Genomic DNA, 22659 nt, shown 5'->3' with positions numbered 1-22659 from the left:
AATCATCCTGACCTTAAGGGGAATAGTCATTGGCGGATCCAGAGGGGGATTTCAGGGGGTTCGACCCCCCTTTTGAAAATGACTTAAGACCACATTGAAGTGTTTTTTTTGCGCTGGCAGAGCCAATGGGGGGTTTGAACCCCCTGAACAACCACCCCACCCCCCCCCCCCTTTCAAAATTCCTGGATTCGCCCATGGTAGTTCTCATTAAACGATACATAACAACGGTCTTGATGCTTAATATAATTTGCAGCATCAGATGCATGATGGTAAAATGAAAGTATTCTTTTGTTAAAATACAAATATACTGTAGGGTATTGTGTGTGAGTGGGTGATTTTTATGTCGCTTTGGGCAATATTGCAGAAACGTTTCAAAGGGTTGTGGGACGAACGAACAATTGAACCTCAAAACAGGAGCTAAGCCAGGAAAAAATAATTGTTTTCAACACCTTCTACATAAAAGGTCTGCCTACACAGTTTGATCCAGGAGAGCCTACTGAACATTTCTAGGTACTATGTAAATTATGCAGGCAAGGAAATAATGAAAATCAGTCTAATGAGACTGACATTCTGAAACTGATATTCTGTGATTACTGGAAACTACAAATAATTATCGTAATGGGGACAAATATGATAATCATTCAACAAACCAATTCTAGATAGTAAAAAGGGTAAACAGAGCATACAAGTACTTAAAGTTTCACATGGCCATTCTCTAATGCGCCAATCAGACACCAAAGCAAGTGTAGCGAAACACAAACAATACTTCGTAAACTTGTTATTGTTAAGATCTGAACAAAGATTTGTGCAACAAATATCTATGCCTGCATGTACACGTCCGGGTAGCGATGGACTACAGGGTGTTGGAAATGTACATTTTACAAACATTACAATTTTTCTGAATAAGAAAATATGTTTTGGAAAACAAATTCAAACACTTAACACTTCTTTAAAATTTTCAAAGAGATGTATTTAGCTACATATGTCAGTGCTGAAGATAATTAAACTTCCTTGAAACACCAACATTTAACACATTAATGTCGTTTTACAAACTCCCGCCCAACCAGGGCCGGTTTTTAACAGGCGTTCTTTTCATACTGACACCGATTCCACAGTAATATTTTGTCTGAATGTCTTGAACTCTGGAGAATTCCGGATCCCCGACCCACCGGTGCCAAGGATCAAGAAACATGACCCCAACAGAGCCACTTAGTACAGCATCAACCGAAAATAGCCTACTTACCTTACCGTAAACGGTGCACGATAAACCTCGAGGAATTTGATTGGTCAATTAGCATGTTACACGTGATTGCGCATGACAAGTGGTCAATGGATGCGTCGTTTGATTGACAGAGAACAAATACCAGATAAATAGGGCAGCATGTAAAAGTTTCCAAATGAAATGTTATCTTGTCAGGTGATAGCTCTTTGCGAAAGTTTGGCTATTAATCGTGAACGAAGACCAGCAAGTGTGAAATCGCGTTTGATGGATTCGCTGTTAAGTCGGGCGTGTAATTGGTTCCTAATTAACTGAAGAACTAAGGTCGAAAAGAACAAGGTCACACTGCACCCAATCAAAGGATATTTTATATGTTAAAATGAGTCTCACGGGAACTATGCAAACAGTTCCTCGGATATTTGTACCAACGACTCCGGATGTAGTGATTATTGACTATAACGTATTACGGTCTAATCGACAAGAACCAGAACTTAACGTTCGTAGCGTATTTCAGTTTGGACAAACTTACTTTGAAGTTCCTTTTCGGTTTTTGGCATGACCCGAATAATGCTGCATGTTCGACTGAAGCCATCTTGTTAAGTAAAAATTAAGCGTTAGAGTTTTATGCTTATGCATACGAGAGGAAGAGTTATTATATGAGCGGTTTATAAGAAATGTCAGGGAGATAGGTAAACCTGTCTGCTGCATATAATTGGAATATGTATCTTTCATGGATACGCTTTGCATTACCTGTATTAGCTGTAACGCTTTGAGACATGGCTTTGAAGCCTGACTCTCAGAGGTTGATACCAGAAACTCGTTGAAACTTCAAACAGATCTACTTAGGTACGCAGTGTACTTTAAGTGCCATTGGGTCAAACTGCCACGAATGAATAAGTGGATTCTCTTACTTGGAAACTGACACTGGAATATAGCTTTTGGTTGATAGTTGTTCAAGTCATTACTTGGTGCCAGTTCGAATATGTGTGACCACGATGACGTGGTGTCAGCGAACAATATTGGATATCGCATTATACGCCACAGATTAGGTAATACACAAAGTCCCGTGTAGATCCTGGATAGAATTGGTCTTTGGCAATCTATGCTTATCGTAAACAAGTGCCCGACGGGGTCGGGTGGTTAGCCATGATGACTTGATCGAAGCATGTTGCCGTATCTCGAAGCTCATGATATCAATCACTGGATTGTTCAAGGCTCGATTACGAGGCGGTTGTGATATGGCTGGAGTATTGCTGAGTGTGGTGTAAAATAAGAAAACAAACCAGATTTGCAAACGTCAACATTCTTAATTTGCTGCTACAAGTTTCCCAAATAAAGGTTTTGTTGAATACATGTAAACAAACACATGATGGTCTACAGGTGCGGATCCAGGGTTTTGTGTGTGTGCGTGCGTGCGTGCGCGCATATAAATCATAAAGTCCAAAGGGTAGGGAGAAATGATCCCCAGGGATTTTATTGTTTATTGTGGCGTGTGTGTGTGTGGGGGGGGGGAGATACGCATCCCCGCACCCCCTGTTTTATAATCGGATGAACGAACATCTGTTCACGACACTTCTTTTCACGAATTGTACCTGTGTTTGGGTGTTGTGTTTTTTTGTTTCTTATTGCCATGGATGTGGGAGACGACGTAGCGTTAATTAACCAGATGGTAAGGGTGGGTGAAACTGCATTAACATGTGCTGAATGACTTTTATACCGGTGAGACTAGCGGTTATGACACCACGATAAACAGAGATGCTGGAAACAGATGTTGTGTAATTATCACAGCCTGGGGATCCTCTCAAACTCACAATGTTCTTTTTTGGAAAACTAACAAGGCTTTAAAACATCGCATCATTGTTTTTCTCGAATAAAGGATAAAATATTTAGGGAAGTGTATAGAATACTTGAATTATCAGGTAAAGAGCTTATGATTAAGGATTTTTCCCGGTATTGCATCAGGTGTTCGCGATTGCAATATGTAATGAAGACAATGCCATGTTGATAGGGCCCTTCTTGTTATACCTGTGAATGTATTCAGGTTAGATGTCTCGTAATCATATGGGTTACTGGAGCAAATGAAAGGCAGTTCAAAGGAACGAGATATACTTACATCCCACGTGACCCAGAAGTCTCGGAATATCCAGTTTATGTTTCCAACAGGTGCATTCACCTATCACATCTCGTCGACTGGAACATGTCGTATGACTGGTTTTATGTATATTCTATGATGCAGTTTTAATCAAGAAATACATGTGCAACATATGTTATATTTGGGATTACGCTTTGCCAGATTCCATTACTTTTAGGGTTGGGTCGCATCCGAGATTCGAACCCACACTCTCAGAGTCAGGCAACTAGAGTCAGCGATCTAACCAACTCAGCCTTCGCAGCTGCCACAAAAATGGTAGTCTTGATCACGTACTTTGTGTACCCCTCTGACAAGTGTAAATTAGCACGAACCCCGTGGAGCATGTCAGAGGTGTACACAAACTCCGTGATCTGGACTCCCAGTTTCTCAGTACTGGAATCATTAATCACCCTAAACATCAACTCGTGCTGGGTTCGACGCTACAGTCCCTTTGATTTCATTTGTGTCATTATTTTGGACACCCGAATAAAACAGTGAAACAAAACATCAGAGTTGGTCTGTCGATTTCACGTGACTGCAAAATTTGGTTTTGTTGCAATTATTGGATTTTTTGTTAGTAAGCAATTCGTCGGTCTCAAATGAAATTAGTACCGCCTCCGTGGTGTAGTGGTTAGAGCGTCTGCCCGGAGAGCGGAAGGTCAGCGGGTTCGATCCCCGACCGCGTAACACCAAAAGACGTTAAAATGTGGTACTTGTTGGTTCCTGCCTGGCGCTCGGCATTAATGGGTACAACAAGGACTGGTCGGCTCGGAGTCAGTATAATGTGTCTGAGTTGGGTATTCATGCTTCACTGCGGCATGGTATCTCAGTGGGCTAGCACTATAAAACCAGCCTAAGTCTGGGCTAGTACAAGCAGCCGCACATACACATACACACGCATGCACGTCGGCATATGAGCGAAATATTCTCAAGCACGACGTTAAACCTAAATTCTACTCACCTCACCTCACCTCACCTCAAATGAAATTGAACGGACTAAACACACACACCATTTTAGGTTACAAGCTTTTAGGCTACGTCAGGCAACATGCACAGAAACACTACATGTTTTCAGCAGCGTATTTTCTTATCTTTCAGGACAATTGCGAGGATATTCTACGACAGGCAAACGATCTTGATGAGACGCAGTTGTCCAAGGCAAGTAGGCGGGAGTTGAGAATACTGAAGTCCTACCTCACAGCTTACATTGATGGCTACAAGTGGCGAGAGTAAGTTGTGTATTTGTGTTTGTTTGTACGTTGTAAATCGAGTCTGGACCAGATAATATGAGCATGTTGTAAGAAGCAGACATATAGGCAGGTTTAATCACAGCAAAATGAAATACAATGTGGCAACCGTTGGTTTCAAAATGCATTTGATACTCGATATTGGGCTTTGGCTTCAGTGAGCTAGGTTTTATCTGAGCACTTCTCAAAAGGTTTCAGGGAAAAAACAAAGGGTGCAAATTCTTTCGCATGGTAATTCATAAACCAGGTACTTCCAAACGAATTTTCTCACAGAAACAATTATCATTTTTGTGAACTTCCAACCAAACACGTCTCATGCATCACCCAGAGTGGCATCGATCACGGAATGCACGCTCTGAAATTGACACGTGCACGCGCAGTTCGTTGTTTTGAAACGTCAAATGTCAAAACAGTCTCATCATACAAGCCACTTTTGTGCGGACACATATCTCATGTTGGACGTGCTGAAATTGACATCGGCACCGCATGCATATGGAAATCATTGCTTTGCGGCAACGAAAGTCAAATCACTCTCAATTCACAAGTCAGTACTGTGTAGTCCGAGCTTAAATGTTTTATGGCCTAAACATTACCCTCATCTCTTTCGTCTCACCTGTATTTTGTTCTTGATTTATAGACGAAGGTACATCTTGATGGCCGGGCAATGGCTCCCCTACCAATTCACCAGCCAGTTTTGTGTGGAAACGTTAAAAATGGTCCGACCCTAAAATGTTTCATGGCCCAAGCAGTACCCACATCTCATCCCCTCACCTGTATTTTGTGTGGCAGTAATTTGTTTCTTGGTTTATAGACGAAGGTACATCTTGATGGCCGGGCGATGACTATCTGGGATGGTGTAATTATGCAGAGAATATCCTGTTTCCGGTTATTTCCGTCTTACAGTTTCAGCATGTGCCGTGCTCTTCTTGACATGGATTCAAATGTACAAAATGTAAACGTGATAAGCGGAAAATGTTTGAAGTTGCTGCGAAGAATGTTAAGATCTTTAAGAAAGAATGCAAAATTAATGTTCCGTTTTAGTGTCACATGTTTTTACAACGTGTATATTCTTATCTGAAAGTTCCTGTTTGAGAACTAGTTATACATATGTAGATTCTTGTACTTGAATTTTAACCAGTCAAACAGTGGCGTTATGGACAATCAATAGGAACCGTGCAATCAACAATATCACACAGAATGACCTCCTGATTCCTGTTTAGATCTCAGCCCGTGAAGATCCGGGTTTGAATTGGTCTTCAATAGCCCATGGTTGTCTTGGCTGACGCTTAGTCCCTGAATATATCATTTTGATAGTAACAAATAAACCCATTTAAATTGAAAAGGAGCCCCAGTGAGTTGGGAGATCTAGACTAGCTTCATTTAAGGCTTTAGCATTGCAGGGAGGACTCGGCATTAGGGAAAATAATGTGGTCCAGGGACTGTGAGACAGACTATAATGCTTGTCGTAAGAGGCGACTAGCGAGAACGATTGGTCAGGCTCGCTGACTTGGTTGATGCATGTGAGACAGACTAATGCTTGTCGCAAGAGGCGACTAGCGAGAACGAGTGGTCAGGCTCGCTGAACTTGGCTGATGTGAGACGCACTAATGCTTGTGGTAAGAGGCGATTAGCGAGAACGGGTGGTCAGGCTCGCTGACTCGGTTGATACATGTGAGACAACAGACTAATGCTTGTCGCAAGAGTCTCGCTGACTTGGTTGATGCATGTCATCCCGTAATTGCGTGGATCGATGCTCACTTGATTGTTTGGTACAGACTCTATTATTTACAGACCGGGACCCAAGCCCCACAGGCTCCCACATGTATCCCTCAGCCTAAAACCAAACATCTGTCTTATATTTATTTTACTTCTACAAAAGTAGAAGTGTTATTCATATTTTGATAGAAACGTAGAAATTAGATAGCCGAGCGTCTTTGTTTATTTGGCAGACGTATTTTGATAGCAAAGAGTGTTTTAAAATTGTCTTTTTAAAAAGTTAACTTTTGGCGGAAGCCATTTGACAAAAAATGTTTTCCTTCATGGGAAACACCCAGTGTTTTAAGCAGGTCACAGTTTTCCTCTCAGGGCCATTGTTCGTTAGACAACGTGCTTGGCCACGTGCACTAATAAATGCCGTGAATTGTACGATTGCAACAATAAATAACAGTAAGAACACCAGTCTTGCTGGTGTTTTTTTGCGAATTGGTTTCTGACCTTGATCTGTCTGGGGTGTTCTCTTGAGAAATGTGAATGTGTTGCGAACAATGTGATGTAATATTTTAACTAATTCGTAACACAATAAGGTGAAACAGGAGAATTCTAATACAGCGGATATTTCATTGTTGCAATCTTTGTCGGAGATGACTTTTTGAAAAATCAACACGTGGGGACATTTTGTATGAATTCTAACATTTATGCTGGGACAATAGCTGGCATATGCTATTGTTAAACAAAACGCAAGCATTAACCAACCACACTCGAAACACATTTATATGTTTTAAAAGAAAAATATTCTGTTCTGGATTTGCAATCTGAAGTTGTTAAACTTATTCTCAGTTATATAACTTTTTAAGTTTGCTATTCATCGTAACGATATGGCAGGGATTTCTCTGGGTATGCAGTCTGGATGAAGCATTTCAATGAACTTTACCTTTTTACATTCTTGCTATTGTAGTAAAAGACTAATGTGGCTTCATACATGTGACATCTTTGTGTGGCATTTAGAAGTTGGTTTGATGAAGAACGTGGACAGATCTATAATAACCTCCTTTTTATGATGTAACACCGTTATCAAGCAAGTGCACGTTGTACAGATGTAGCTCATATTTCACTGATCAGAATGAGGAAGAGAATGTAATCGTTGTTTAGCTTTGAATATGATGTTAAAATTCAAAGATAAAGTTCATTAAGTTAGCGTAAAAATGCCTGTTTTGTTTACAAAATATAAATTTACTGTTTGGCCTGCCAATGGTACTCAGTTTTGATTCCTAGATAAATCCCAGGTTACTTTGAGCCCGTTCATTCAAGTGAAAAAAGAGAAAAAATGGATGGATGGGCAAAAGAGGAACGAAACGTCGTTTTAAACAATAAAAAATCATTCTCCATAAACGTTTCATTTCTTCAAACCATGCTCTGTTATGAAAATACACTGAAGCTACTCTCTGAATTTCGGTAGGTTCTCACAATAATCACATGCTTAATTCTGTTTGTTTGTTTGGAGCATTCGCGAAGAAAAGCTTGACTCGTGTGCAGCATAAGGAACCTTTCTATTAGAAATCTTGTGTGATATTTGTAATGTTGATCGCGCGGTTTCCCGTGTATATATTCCATTGAAGTGAGTCAGCTGTATTAATTAGAACCACGTGTAGCTGAAAACGTCAGGATACAAAGTGGTATTGTGTCATCAAATGCCTTTGAGAAGTGAAAACATGATGCATTCATCTTAAAGGTCGTCCAATGAAACATTAGGAACAGTCAGCGTAGAAATAGATGGACTTGAATATATTTTGATATGTTGACATTCGAAACTGTGCAAGGCTATCCAGAGAAGGGATATATAATTATATAGAAGACATGGTCAGTGTCGACGTAAATAGGCTTCCTTGCAGCTTTGTTCGCCTTTGGAATTAATTACCACAGCATCATCAGCATAGCACTTTACGTGACCCTTGGAGATCCGGGTTAAACCTGGTCTTCAGCAACCCATGGATGTCGTGAGAGGCGACTAACGGAATCGGGTGGTCAGGCTCGCTGACTTGGTTGACACATGTTCCCATTTCGCCTACATCCAATTTCGCCTACCGTCTTAAAACAACAATTTATGGTCTGGTGACTGGTATTTCATGCATGAGTATGACTTTACCCCCCTTCAGATATAAATGGAATCTAACTTAGTTTTCATTTAATTTGATTTTTAGCACATGTAGACAAAATGGCTTTTTGCATTTAAACAAAGTTTTTCTTTCATATTTTTATTCATAGAAAATGACAAAACAATACAATTCAATACAATACAATAATCAAAATGGCACTGGCTGTTAACTAGTACACTGTACTTGAGTTCATGGATGTCTGAGTTTATTGAAGCTTCATTAAGTGACCTGCTGCGTCCAGGAACTGAATAGACGATCTTCTTCCACTTTCAAGTCTCTGTCTCTGTAGTAGCAACTAAGTCCTTCAGGTGTGGGAAGATCCTGGTGTAGGTTACTGTGGTCATGTTTGGCAGAAGGGAAATCGCCATAGGGTGTATCTTGCCTTCTACCATACTGTGGATAGCATACACCTGGTGCCATAGACTGGGACAAGCAAAGAAAGTTCCATCCATATACAAAGTCTCAGCTTCAGCAATAGTGGCCATCTCAGTAGTGGTGAACAGGAGAACTCTGTCATCTATGCCGTCAGCCACCAGGAACTGCAGGAACTGCCATGCCGCCAGGTCAACCTCAGCAAGTGTCAGTCCATTTGTCCGCCAGGTCAACCTCAGCAAGTCTCAGTCCATTTGTCCGCCAGGTCAACCTCAGCAGGTCAACCTCAGTGTCAGTCCATTTTGTCCGCCAGGTCAACCAACCTCAGCAAGTGTTTTCGGTCAGCAGCATGGAAGGAAGAACCTTGGAGCGCTGACGGTTAAGTCTGGACTTGACACTGTTAACACTGATGTAGTTGCTGCAGCTCCTTCTACCATAGACTGTTTCTCATCATTGTAGATCTGCTGGACTGGGTATGTCTGTTCTCGTACGTCGTCGGAGGCGGCTGATAAATCTGGCCTGATCTTCATTCTCTACTGGCGGATGAGAGTGGGGTGTAAGGAATGAGATGTGATCTCCAATGGTGCTGCATCTTCCTTTGCATCCCTGGATCACACACTTCCAGTGTGTAGCTAGCTGACGCTCCACATTCAGGCGCTACCTGTGGCCTGCATGTAACACTTGTCTTCCTCCCATCTGTGACGTGACAAACTCTGCTTGCTGAATATTAGCCATTTTCGCTGACTTTCTAGCCTTTTGACTTTCCCATTTTATACATCAGTATGAGATCATCCTATCCCAATTTTAAACAAAGTAATTAGTTTTAACTTTGATCTTTTAATCTTATATTAAAAAGCTAATTAGCTAATTAAAACTATGTACACAATCCCTTTTACTCATATGCAAGAAAAAGATTAATATTTGTTTATAATCACAAACTGTTGTATTTCACTGCTACTTTTGATCTTCATAGCCGTAATCATTAAGCCAGTTGCTTATATAAACACTGATTATAAGTTGACTCCCTTTAAAGACAATGATATACTTATCTTTTTACTCATACGTTGTGAAACTGACCTTCCTTAATTCCACTAAGTCAAGTCCATTCTCTCAATAGGGGTTCATTTTCTATTCCCTGTTCGCCTTCATGTTTTCTGTAGGCAAAATGGGATGTAGGCGATATGGGACTCAACCCAGTTTGCGTAGAACGATGCTCATGGTGTTGATCACTGGATTGTGTGGTCCAGACTCGATTATTTACTGAGCCGGAATATTGTTGAGTGTGGCGTTCAGCAACACACAAACTAACTTTACGTATGCTCAATCAATAATACTGTATTCGTAGTTATGATAAATAGTAGGGGTTTAGGACCTGAGTCAGTCTGAGCTGTCGCTTCTCACTGGGATAACTCAGACACTGCTGCAACGCGCTTAAAACGCAACTCATTCACTCACTCACTCAACTCAACTGTTATCTGTTCACAGCTATGGAGCCCTGAATCCCGTCAACTTCCTGGAGGGTATAGCCAAGGGGAGTCACTGGACCTTCGATGCTAAGTTTGATACGGCAGATGATTTTGAGAAATACCTCAAACGTTTGTCGGCGTTCCCCGTTCAGGTGTGTGTCAGAGCAAACGCTCAATCATGTAGTCATCTGTTAATCAACGTTTTCCGTTAGCTCGTCATTCGATTCCCCACATGGGTACAAATATGTGAATATATTCTGGTTTTCGTTGTACTTTATTGTGTTGTGAAGGTGCCAACAGTGTAGGGTCCGATATAATCATTAAGAACACGTGAATTATGCTTTTTTATAGCGAAACCAATTTTTTCCAGATCGACGAGATGATCGCACTGATGCGGCGGGCCATCACTCTGAAAAGAACCAATCACAGAGTCTCAGTAGTAAGTTGTAGAAGCTGAGGAAAGCCGCGCTCAAGGTTTAATGTTGAAACCCAGGGGTCTTGCTTCCGTGTTCAGTAGTCTTGTACTTGACAGTTCTGTTCCATAACATCTTCGAAACAAGTGTAATTATTCAGAATGTGAGTGGTAAGGCCATATGTGACAGCAGCTCAGCGTTGTAAATCTTTTGCTTGAGCTTCCAAGAAGTTGCGCTGCGCCGCTGTCTCACGGCGAGCTGTGAACAATCAGTTGCGGACCAGGACAACTAGTGGTTGATAGTATGAGTGACGGACCATGCCTCTAAGGTTCGATCTGGTCAGGTTCTGTGACTTGATGTATTTCGGTTCCCCACGCAAGGATGGCAAGGATCGCTGTAACAAATTTATCAGGAAATGAATGGGACATTGTTGACGTAAAAGTACAGATTATTCATTAACAAATTGATCTTCAGTAAGCCATGCTTGTCGTAAGAGGCGACTAACGGGGTCGGTGGTCAGGCTCACTGACTTGGTTGACACATGTCATTGTATCCCAGTTGCGTAGATCGATGCTCATGCTGTTGATCACTGGATCGTCTTGTCCAGATTACTCACAGACCGCCGCCATATAGCTGGAGTGAGGCTTAAAACTAAACTCACTCACCCACTCATTAAGGGACCCCCGTTCATGTTTCAGGATCGTGTCCCGGATATACTGAAGGAGCAGGATATTGAGGAGAACTTCCTGCTGCCCATACAGACCGCCCTGGAGCTGGTGCCTCAGGACATCAAGTGAGTCTATGAATGTGGGTTCGAATCCCATATTCTTCCTGATTATAATCATTGGTTTGCCAGCACCAAACCCGAACTCGGCTGTTTCAGTGGGGCGGTGGGGTGGTCTTGTCGTTAAAGCTTTCGCACGTCACGCCGAAGACCCGGGTTCGATTCCTCACATGGGGCAATGTGTGAAGCCCATTTCTAGTGTCCCCCCGCCGTGATATTGCTGGAATATTGCTGAAACGGCGTAAAACTAAACTCACTCACTCACTGTTTGAGGAAAGTGGTAAATGTGTAGTACATGAGTGAGTTCTTGCGTTACTCAATCATTACGCCGAAGCGGCGTTAAAATCAAACTTGTTGTGCTCCTAAACAGAAACCTGCGCTGCTTTACGTATACAAACAAATCTGTATTTCATCCCAACACTGCCCGGGCCAAATGGGAATGTAGAAGACCATGAAATGCTCTGATACCAGACATCCCATAAGGCAACGATCCGGGTTAGAACTGTTCTTCAGCAAACAATGCTTGTCGTAAGAGATGACAAACAGATTGGTTGAAACGATGCTCATGTCAGTCACCGGGTTGTCTGGTTCAGACTCGGTTTTTTTCAGACCATCATATAGCTGGAACATTGCAGCGTTTACATATTTATAACACAACAGAACACAACGCCTTCATTTACTTCCCTTTAATGTTTCAGAGAGCTGGTTCTGCTCAAAGCAAAGGAGAGTCTCCCAAATATTTCAGCAGCAATCAGAAAACTGCAGAAATTCATTGAAACGGTTGGGTGTTTATTTATTGAAAAACATTTATAAGTATCTTGGGAAAGGTCACACTTTTTCAGTACATTTAGCTGGACAGATGCTCCCCACAATAATACACCAAGCCCTAAAAACACTTGGCATCAGACGTTCGGTATCTTTAGTTTTAAGATTTCTTTTCTGTAAAGCATTCTTCGCCATGGAGACAAGGATGTGATTTCCTCCAATTTAATAATCATACAGTGCATTTTATAGCAAGAGTCAGAAACACCTTTTATGAAAGGCTGTCATTTCGAGAGACTGCTTAAACATATAGATCCTCCTGCAACGCGATATCACACCACCTGTATGTAAGAAGCATGGTATATAAGGGTCCAACAACGAGGCGGCTCTAAGGCCACATATAAAATATTCTTGTTTCTCCTCACTTTTTAAATAAAATATGGGTCTGGCGGGCGGATTTTATTTTTATATTTAATTTTATTTACGTCATTAACCCCTTCATTTCTGTTGAAATTTACACCTTTTCCCCGGTAGAAAATCGAAATGTGAAGAAATCTTGCATATTTTGAGAGACAATGTTTTTCTCTAGTGTAAAAATCAAAACATCTTTCCATCGGGTCGAAATTTTGGGCGGTAATGAGAAACGAGCATTTTATATATGGTTTGACAAGGTCATACAACGTGTTATAGCTTCACGTGATGTTCTTGATAGATATTCTTTCGTCCATCTCACCCAGATACCATTACCTCTGTTTCCCGACAACAATAGCCTCTCGGAAAACAATGGCAGGTTATCACCCCGCCCCTCACACACGGTTCTACTTACATACCGCAGTATTCTCGTCACCCTCTCACAATACGAGGAGACTTCAAAAGCCAGCAGCAGCAGCAGGACGCTGAAGGCTTGACCCGCGGTACCTCCCAAACACCTGGCTATGGTGATACGTCTTGAATGGTGGCACCGATCTGCCTTCCACGGGGAGCCGATCTCAAGCATTGCCTTCTCACAGTGCTAACTCACCCTCGTCCCTCCTTCCCCCGACCCCCTGTGAAAACTCCGATATTGCCGATCAGAACCGTCATTGTGTAAACGTTATTGCTAACCTGGCTGTGTTACTCTTGGCACAGTGGAATATGTTTGACGCCGTGGGTAAATAGTATTTAGCATTCCCACGTTGAACCATAGAGGTATCCTGACCCTGATCAGATGAACAGGTGGCGGATACTGTTAGTCTTCACCCAAACCTTGAGGGTTGGATGTCATACTGGGTCAGCCAGGCTATATCTCTATGAGTTCCGTAATATCGCTGACCAGCAATAATACCCGTCCTCGTAATATCGGTGGTCTGTTCCTAGTCTGTCTCACAGTCCCTGAACCACATTATTTCCGCTACTGCCAAGTGCTCTCTGCAGTGCTAAAGCCCTAAATAAAGCAAGTCTAGATTTCTGAATCTCTGGTCTCCCTAGGGCTCCTTTTCAATATAAATGGGCCTGTTTGTTACTATCAAAATTATATATATTCAGAGACTAAGCCTTAGTCTAGTCTGTTCCCTATGTTTGAGCAGTTATACCGGCAGTAAGATCGCCATTCAGGTATTGTCATATGACCATGACTCAGTCAAAGAAGTACTACCATTCACTTGCTGTAATATCGCCTATCGGTCCAAGTTATGCAGTCAGTCAATTCCTGGAATATCGTCAGTCAGTCACATATCAGTTCCCGTAATGTCGCCAGCCAGTCCCCGTAATACCACCAGTCAGTTTCCACAATACCGATAGTCAGTTCCCGTATTGTTGCTAGCCAGCCCTCGTAATACCTGCAGTCAATCTCAGCAATTTCTCCAGTCAGACTACGTAATGCCACCAGTCAGTCCCCAAAATACCGCCAATCTGATCCAGTGATGTTGCCAGTCAGTCCTCGTAATACCGCCAGTCAGTCTCCGTAGTTTCTCCTGCCATACCCCGTAATATCGCCAGTCAGTCCCCAGTGTACCGATAGTCAGTTCCCGTAATGTCGCCTGACAGTCCTCGTAATACCGCCAGTTAGTCCCTACAATACCGATAGTCGGTTCCCGTAATATCGCCAGAAAGTCCCCGTTATACCGCCAGTCAGTCCCTACAATACCGATAGTCAGTTCCCGTAATATCGCCAGAAAGTCCCCGTAATACCGCCAGTCAGTCCCCACAATAATACCGATAGTCAGTTCCCGTAATATCTCCTGACAGTCCTCGTAATATCGCCAGTCAGTTCCCGTAATATCGCCAGCCAGTCCCCGTAATACCGCCAGTCAGTCCCCACAATACCGATAGTCAGTTCCCGTAATATCGCCAGCCAGTCCCCGTAATACCGCCAGTCAGTCCCCACAATACCGCCAATCAGTTCCCGTAATACCGCCAGTCAGTCCCCGTAATACCGCCAGTCAGTCCTCACAATATCGATAGTCATTTCCCGTAATATCGCCAGTCAGTTCCCGTAATGTCGCCTGACAGTCCTCGTCATACCACCAGTCAGTTTCCACAATACCGATAGTCAGTTCCCGTATTGTTGCTAGCCAGCCCTCGTAATACCTGCAGTCAATCTCAGCAATTTCTCCAGTCAGACTACGTAATGCCACCAGTCAGTCCCCAAAATACCGCCAATCTGATCCAGTGGGTCCTCGTATGTCTCCCAGTCAGTCCTGCGTAATACCGCCAGTCAGTCCCGTGACGGTCCTCCTGCCATGCCCCGTAATGTCGCCAGTCAGTCCCCAGTGTACCGATAGTCGGTTCCCGTAATATCGCCTGACAGTCCCCGTAATACCGCCAGTCAGTCCCTACAATACCGATAGTCGGTTCCCGTAATATCGCCAGAAAGTCCCCGATAGTCAGTTCCGTAATATCTCTGACCGTCCTCATACCGCCAGTCAGTCCCTACAATACCGATAGTCAGTTCCCCGTAATATCGCCAGAAAGTCCCCGTTATAACCGCCAGTCAGTCCCTACAATACCGATAGTCAGTTCCGCCAGTCAATATCGCCAGCCAGTCCCCGTAATACCGCCAGTCAGTCCCCACAATACCGATAGTCAGTTCCCAAAAATACCGTTCCCAGTAATAATACCGCCAGTCAGTCCCCACAATACCGCCAGTCAGTTACCCGTAATATTCTCCTCGCCACAGTCCGTATAGTCAGTTCCGTCCGTAATATCGCCAGCCAGTCCCCGTAATACCGCCAGTCAGTCCCCACAATACCGCCAATCCTCGTTCCCGTAATATCGCCAGCCAGTCCCCGTAATACCGCCAGTCAGTCCCCACAATACCGCCAATCAGTTCCCGTAATATCGCCAGTCAGTTCCCGTAATGTCGCCTGACAGTCCTCGTCATACCGCCAGTCAGTCTCCACAATACCGCCAGTCAGTTCCCGTAATGTCGCCTGACAGTCCTCGTAATACCGCCAGTCAGTCCCCACAATACCGCCATTCAGTTACCGTAAGATCGCCAGTCAGTCTCCGCAAGTTAAATTTACTTACTCAGGAGCAGCGTATTATAACTTCAAGTTGTATGCATGCGGGTTTAAATAATCCGGAAATATGAAGTAACTCACAGATCGGCTTGCTGAAATAGTATCTCACATTTACTTATGTATGAGTGTGTTTAAACATCCTCGATCATATAAGTATGCCTCCTACGTTAATCTTGCTCTTTATCTTAAGGATTATCTAAAGGCTACACGGCCGGTAGAGGGCGTCCACACGTTGGCAAACGGAAACCAGTACTACCGAGCCTGCCTGAAATGGTACCTGGGATATGACATCTCTCCGGAAGAGGTGTTTGAGCTTGGAGTCAAAGAAGTGGCCAGGATAGAGCGGCAAATGAAGAGAGTGAGTTATCTCCCTTGATGGCTCTTGAAATGCTCCCATCTTGGTTGACACACAGTAACACATACGTTGAAGAGAATGACGTTTAACGCACACTCAGCAATAATCCGGGTGGTGGGATAACATAGAGCTTGTAGCGTTCGCTCGTCAGGCGGAAGGCTGGGTTTGATTCCCCACATGGGTACAATGTGTGGTGTCCACGCCGTGATAATGCTGTAACATTGCTAAAAACGGTGTTGTCGAAAGCCTTGTTGTATTTCCCATGAGACTAAAGTGTCCCTCAAGCCAGCCCTGCGGGGGTCATCAAGTTCACGTCTGTTCTGCAGACGCTAGCCCCTCTTGACCACCACCTGGGCCTGTTTACCTGAAGGCTTGTCCAGGTGGTCGGCACAAGTAGGAGTGACTCGGTTTTGTTTGTATTGTACCACTCCTAAGTGACCATACGTCTCCCCGAGGCATTCTGGGCCACCATTGGAATAGCTGAACAACCTTCCAAACCCCCAGCTACAGCACTCCTTCTCTGCTCCCCCAGCACCAGTCTCAGACCTGTCTCGGACCAGATTGCATCAGATCCCAAGGCTTCTGTACGAGCCACGATTAATCTAGGTACCTATATCGGTGGTTCTCGTATCCAACCATTCGTTCATATTTCACCAGGGGCGGTGAGGTAGCCTAGTGGTTAAAGCGATCGATCGTCACGCCAAAGACCCGGGTTTGATTCCCAACATGGGTACATTGTGTGAAGCCCATTTCAGGTGTCCAACGCCGTGATGTTGCTGGAATATTGCTAAAAGCGGCCTAAAACCATACTCCCTCCCTCACATTTCACCAACAGCTGTTCAGTATGTAATAGTTTACCGGTTACACCAAGGAAGGTAACTTTACGTTATTTACAATATCTGAAAATGAATGCAACAGCTTAGTAGCCAAAATGGCTTATCTTAAATAGAGTATACTTTGAATATTAAGAATTCCAGTTACTGAAGGAAAATATGTAACCTACTTTAAAGACCAGATGTTGACTGGTTTTTGTGTTCGATCTGGAATATACATTTATAGGTATAAAGGTACAGAGTTACATGAGACCAGTTTTTCCAGCGTGCCTTTTGTATGGCAGTTGTGCTGTCCTTCTTTTCAACTTCTTTGAAAACGGTATCTGACTCCTTCAGGTTGTCTTGGAGAATGACTCGTGTCGATAAAATAACAGAGTAAAGAAGCATTCCAAAAAGAAATCAATGTGATAAACTTTGAGATGTTTATCTGATTCCTCGGATTCTGAAAAAATGGAACTGTTAAAGACAAGCAAACGTTTAATGGCTAAAGATGTTATTGTATATAATATTTAGCTCACTTTGATTCTACCAGATGAGCAACAGGGCCTCGACGCTCTTGTTAAACAACTTATCATTTATAGATATTTGAGATGCAGAAGGGCGGTTTTGATCCTTAAGAGAGTGATAATACATGACGGAGGAACGAGAACCTATATAACCTTGCTCCCTGGGCAGCACAGAACGTGGGATGGTCTCGAGGGAGGACAAATAGTTGTAGGGAAAATGTATCTGATCTCAGACCTTGTCTTTTGATGATCGCATCTTTACAGGAGAGAGTTTCTGCGTCAAAAGAGAGATAGTTTTGAACAAATGTGCAAGTTCCGGTGCCATCAAAGACCCTACCCACAGATGTATAAAATATGCTATTTGGAGAAAACGGATTTTTGTTATGGTAGTGCGTTGCGTTCTGAGACGAATTTTCTGCTCTTTAATGTCGATTCTTTATACATTGATGTATAATTTTGTCAAATAATAAATAATATGATGATAATGAAAGAAGAAGAAAATCAATATAAATGTGTTCCCGGAGTTGATGTTGTCGCACCAAACACCCGCTTATTAAAACAGTTCATGTTCTCATTCAGGGCTGTTGTTATATCGCCGATTGGTTAATATTGATCATACGTTACACACTTGTGGGTGGCATCTCTCTTGCAGTCAAAACAACACGTGCAGCACGAGAAAGTCGTTTCTTTAGATCTTGATTGCAGCCAGCTGGGAACACATGCTCTATTTCCACGTGCACACACGGGGCGGCATGGGGGTGTATTTGTATAAACTGTGAGGGTATGATATTCATTAAAATTATAGTACAAAGCAAATGATTCCTCAACTATAAAAAGTGCCACAGGGTCTATGACGAGTTATCAGTTTCTTTTAAGACGAAAGTTCAGGGTCTAAGTGAACGGAAATTGTTCTTTTTAATGAAAAAGTAATATTCTCATCACACTTCATACGTAGCAGTGGGAACATCTCAAATGCAGCTCTTCCACAGAAAATTCTGGCCTTTCCTGACCCTTAATATCAAATCTGGCGAACATGATTTTTCTGGACATATTTCAGCGGACTTTGGATGTCATTTGAGAATCCTTCAAAGGTTTATCTGATCACATAAGACATACCTACCTTGTAACATGGCTAATTAGTGCACAAACAACATCAACACAAAATACCTCCCTGTAATCAGCGACAGTTAGGAGGGGCGGCGCCGCGCAGTAGGGCTCGTTAAGGCGGCAGGGGGTGCGTCGTCAGCTTGTTGAAGAGAGGGGATAGGTGATATGGATTAGGGGATGGGTGAGGTGGTTCGGGTATGGCTGAGGTGGTTCGGGGATGGATGATGTGGTTTTGGGTGAGGTGGTTCGGGGATGGCTGAGGTATTTTCGGGTTCGGTGGTTCGGGGGATAGATGAGGTGGTTCGGGTTCGGTGGTTCGGGGATGGATGAGGTGGTTCGGGGATGGCTGAGGTTCGGGGATAGATGAGGTGGTTCGGGGATGGATGAGGTGGTTCGGGGATGGCTGAGGTAGTTTCGGGTTCGGTTCTTCGGGGGATAGATGAGGTGGTTCGGGGATGGCTGAGGTGGTTCGGGGGATGGCTGAATTTGTTCAGGGGATGGATGATATGGATTAGGAAGGTTAGTGAGGTGTTTCAGGGAGAAGTGTTAGGTGAATTGGGACGATAGATGAGGTGGTTTATGAAGACGGGTTACGTAGATTGGGAGGTGGGGTTAATGGATTAGGGGGATGGGTGGGGTTGTTTGTCAGCAATATTCCAGATGCATTATTCGCTGTCTGAAATTATTCGAGACTGGACCAAACACATGACATCATAGAAACATTACTAGCATTTAACAACTATATATTGAGTTCGGAACATGAGAGTGATTAGACGAGTTTGTAAGGTGGATAAGAGGTATGGTTGAGTTGGATATGTTTCACAGTCCGACAAGTGTTGTATTATACAAGATGTATTTAGCGTTCGGGGGCCCATATTCTCGAAACGTTCGTAGCCCTAAGCATTCTTAACTTTGATCGTAGCCAATGTGTTAAGAATGGGCTTAAAGAAGTTCGTAGGGCTACGAACGTTTCGAGAATAGCTAGCCAGTTCCGTACTTAAAACATGCATTGAGGAGACTACATGATAGTACGATTACAGAGTATTTGCCATTAAGTTCAATGACTCCGGTTGGAACTATGACATGCGTTTAGGATTGTAATAATCTTTTTTGACTGAAGCATGAGATAATGAACTTCATACTCTTTGTATTCTCAGGCCTATGCGTTATTTATGAGTGCGAGTGCGAGCATGGTTTTACGCCGCTTTCAGCAATATTCCAGCAATACAACGGCGGGGGACACCAGAAATGGGCTTCACACATTATAGACGTGGGGAATCGAACCCGGGTCTTCTGCGTGACGAGCGAACGCTTTAACCGCTAGGCCACATCGCCGCCCTGTTATTTTCAATGTATTAGACGTTCAATTATGTATAATGGCGTCCATAGTGTTCATGGATAATGGATTCAAGGATATGGGTTGAAGGAAGTTTGGGGTGGGCAGAGAGATCTTCTTGTTTTGTGTAAGTGGCAAGGGGTGAGAGGAAGGTGTTTAGTGAGAACGCGCTGTGACATATTTCCAGTCCATCATCTCTGCTCATGCATCATAACTGCCAGCCGCACATGTGTTGATGAGACAGCGGGAGTGGAGGTTGATTATCTGTTTCACAACATACAGCTGGGTGTCTGTAAGACACGCGTCGTGCATTCTTATAGAAATGAACAGCCTGCTGCACGGGTTTCACAAGTCAACAGGAATGATCTAATCTGGGATTCATTTTCTTTATCATCTGCAATTAAAACGGGAATGTGTGTCTCCAACCATGGTGTTCATCCAGTTAGAAGCTAACGGAGCATCATCCATAATATGTTTGTGGGACATTTCCTGCGCTAAGACAGTCGTAAGTGCCATTCATTAACATTAACTTACGACTATCTTAGCGCTAAGACAGTCGTAAGTGCCCTTCATTAACATTAACTTACGACTATCTTAGCGCTAAGATAGTCGTAAAGTGCCATTCATTAACATTAACTTACGACTATCTTAGCGCTAAGATAGTCGTAAGTGCCATTCATTAACATTAACTTACGACTATCTTAGCGCTAAGATAGTCGTAAGTGCCATTCATTAACATTAACTTACGACTATCTTAGCGCTAAGATAGTCGTAAGTGCCATTCATTAACATTAACTTACGACTATCTTAGCGCTAAGATAGTCGTAAAGTGCCATTCATTAACATTAACTTACGACTATCGCTAAGATAGTCGTAAGTGCCATTCATTAACATTAACTTACGACTATCTTAGCGCTAAGATAGTCGTAAGTGCCATTCATTAACATTAACTTACGACTATCTTAGCGCTAAGATAGTCGTAAGTGCTACTTCATTAACATTAACTTACGACTATCTTAGCGCTAAGATAGTCGTAAGTGCCATTCATTAACATTAACTTACGACTATCTTAGCGCTAAGACAGTCGTAAGTGCCATTCATTAACATTAACTTACGACTATCTTAGCGCTAAGATAGTCGTAAAGGTGCATTCATTAACATTAACTTACGACTATCTTAGCGCTAAGATAGTCGTAAAGTGCCATTCATTAACATTAACTTACGACTATCTTAGCGCTAAGACAGTCGTAAGTGCCATTCATTAACATTAACTTACGACTATCTTAGCGCTAAGACAGTCGTAAGTGCCATTCATTAACATTAACTTACGACTATCTTAGCGCTAAGGACTATCTTAGCGCTAAGATAGTCGTAAGTGCCATTCATTAACATTAACTTACGACCATCTTAGCGCTAAGACAGCTTCGAAAATCTAGGCCCTGGGGAGAATGATTGTGAGGTCCAGTTATCCTGATGTTTCTGAGTTTGTGAACCGTCAAGGTGACGTGTCGTGCCATAACTGAAATAGGTACAAATCAGCGTTAAGACCAACTCACACATGATTTCAGAGCAACCCGTTCAATGTTTACATGGATCATTTCATTTATTTGACTGAAATGGAATGTGTACCTCTCATTGTTTCAATTGAAACTAATAACATAACAGATTCACACGATTTGCTTGTAAGTTGTATCATTTCTATTTTCAGGTGATGGAGAGCGTCGATTTCCATGGCGACTTAAAGTCGTTCTTTCAATACGTCAAATACATTCCAAAGTTTTATAATCACACAAAGGTTAGTATTTTCACGCATGTAAACCGATAACTTATCGTTTCTTACGGTTTAATCAGCGCTTTACTTGGGTAAGTCCCGTGTTTTCAGTGGTACGTCAAAGTGATAAGTGAAGTGCTGGCTGTGGTATGTGAAGTGCTGGTTGTGGTATGTGAAGTGTTGCCTGTGGTATGTGAAGTGCCGGCTGTGGTATGTGAAGTGCTGGCTGTGGTATGTGAAGTGCTGGTTGTGGTATGTGAAGTGCTGCCTGTGGTATGTGAAGTGCCGGCTGTGGTATGTGAAGTGCTGGCTGTGGTATGTGAAGTGCTGCCTGTGGTATGTGAAGTGCCGGCTGTGGTATGTGAAGTGCTGGCTGTGGTATGTGAAGTGCTGGTTGTGGTATGTGAAGTGGTGGTTGTGGTAAGTGAAGTGCTGGTTGTGGTATGTGAAGTGCTGCCTGTGGTGTGTGAAGTGCTGTATGTGGTATGTGAAGTGCTGTATGTGGTATGTGAAGCGTTGCCCGTGGTATGTGAAGCGCTGGTTGTGGTATGTGAAGTGCTGGTTGTGGTATGTGAAGTGCTGGCTGTGGTGTGTGAAGTGCTGAATGTGGTATGTGAAGTGCTGTATGTGGTATGTGAAGCGTTGCCCGTGGTATGTGAAGCGCTGGTTGTGGTAAGTGAAGTGCTGGTTGTGGTATGTGAAGTGCTGGCTGTGGTGTGTGAAGTGCTGTATGTGGTATGTGAAGTGCTGTATGTGGTATGTGAAGCGTTGCCCGTGGTATGTGAAGCGCTGGTTGTGGTATGTGAAGTGCTGGTTGTGGTATGTGAAGCGCTGGCTGTGGTGTGTGAAGTGCTGAATGTGGTATGTGAAGTGCTGTATGTGGTATGTGAAGCGTTGCCCGTGGTATGTGAAGCGCTGGTTGTGGTAAGTGAAGTGCTGGTTGTGGTATGTGAAGTGCTGGCTGTGGTGTGTGAAGTGCTGTATG

At 43.1% G+C, this 22659-nt stretch overlaps 1 protein-coding gene across 1 annotated transcript in view; it reads left to right on the top strand.

Annotated features, from left to right (window-relative positions):
• LOC124260458 overlaps window positions 1-22659 on the top strand; it is a 91160-nt gene that overhangs the window by 56477 nt on the left and 12024 nt on the right. The window contains exons 3-9 of the mRNA XM_046694783.1: window positions 4449-4579; window positions 10327-10459; window positions 10678-10746; window positions 11419-11513; window positions 12203-12284; window positions 15957-16124; window positions 21612-21698. Coding sequence (XP_046550739.1) covers window positions 4449-4579; window positions 10327-10459; window positions 10678-10746; window positions 11419-11513; window positions 12203-12284; window positions 15957-16124; window positions 21612-21698 — 765 coding nt within the window. The remainder of the gene's footprint in view (window positions 1-4448; window positions 4580-10326; window positions 10460-10677; window positions 10747-11418; window positions 11514-12202; window positions 12285-15956; window positions 16125-21611; window positions 21699-22659) is intronic.

This window comes from Haliotis rubra, unplaced genomic scaffold (assembly GCF_003918875.1).
Source record: "Haliotis rubra isolate DU_JTF1 unplaced genomic scaffold, ASM391887v1 Scf764, whole genome shotgun sequence".
In the NCBI taxonomy this organism is placed as follows: Eukaryota; Metazoa; Mollusca; class Gastropoda; order Lepetellida; family Haliotidae; genus Haliotis; species Haliotis rubra.
The sequence above is the reverse complement of the archived record's forward strand: the minus strand, read 5'-3'. Positions and strand labels throughout refer to the sequence as shown.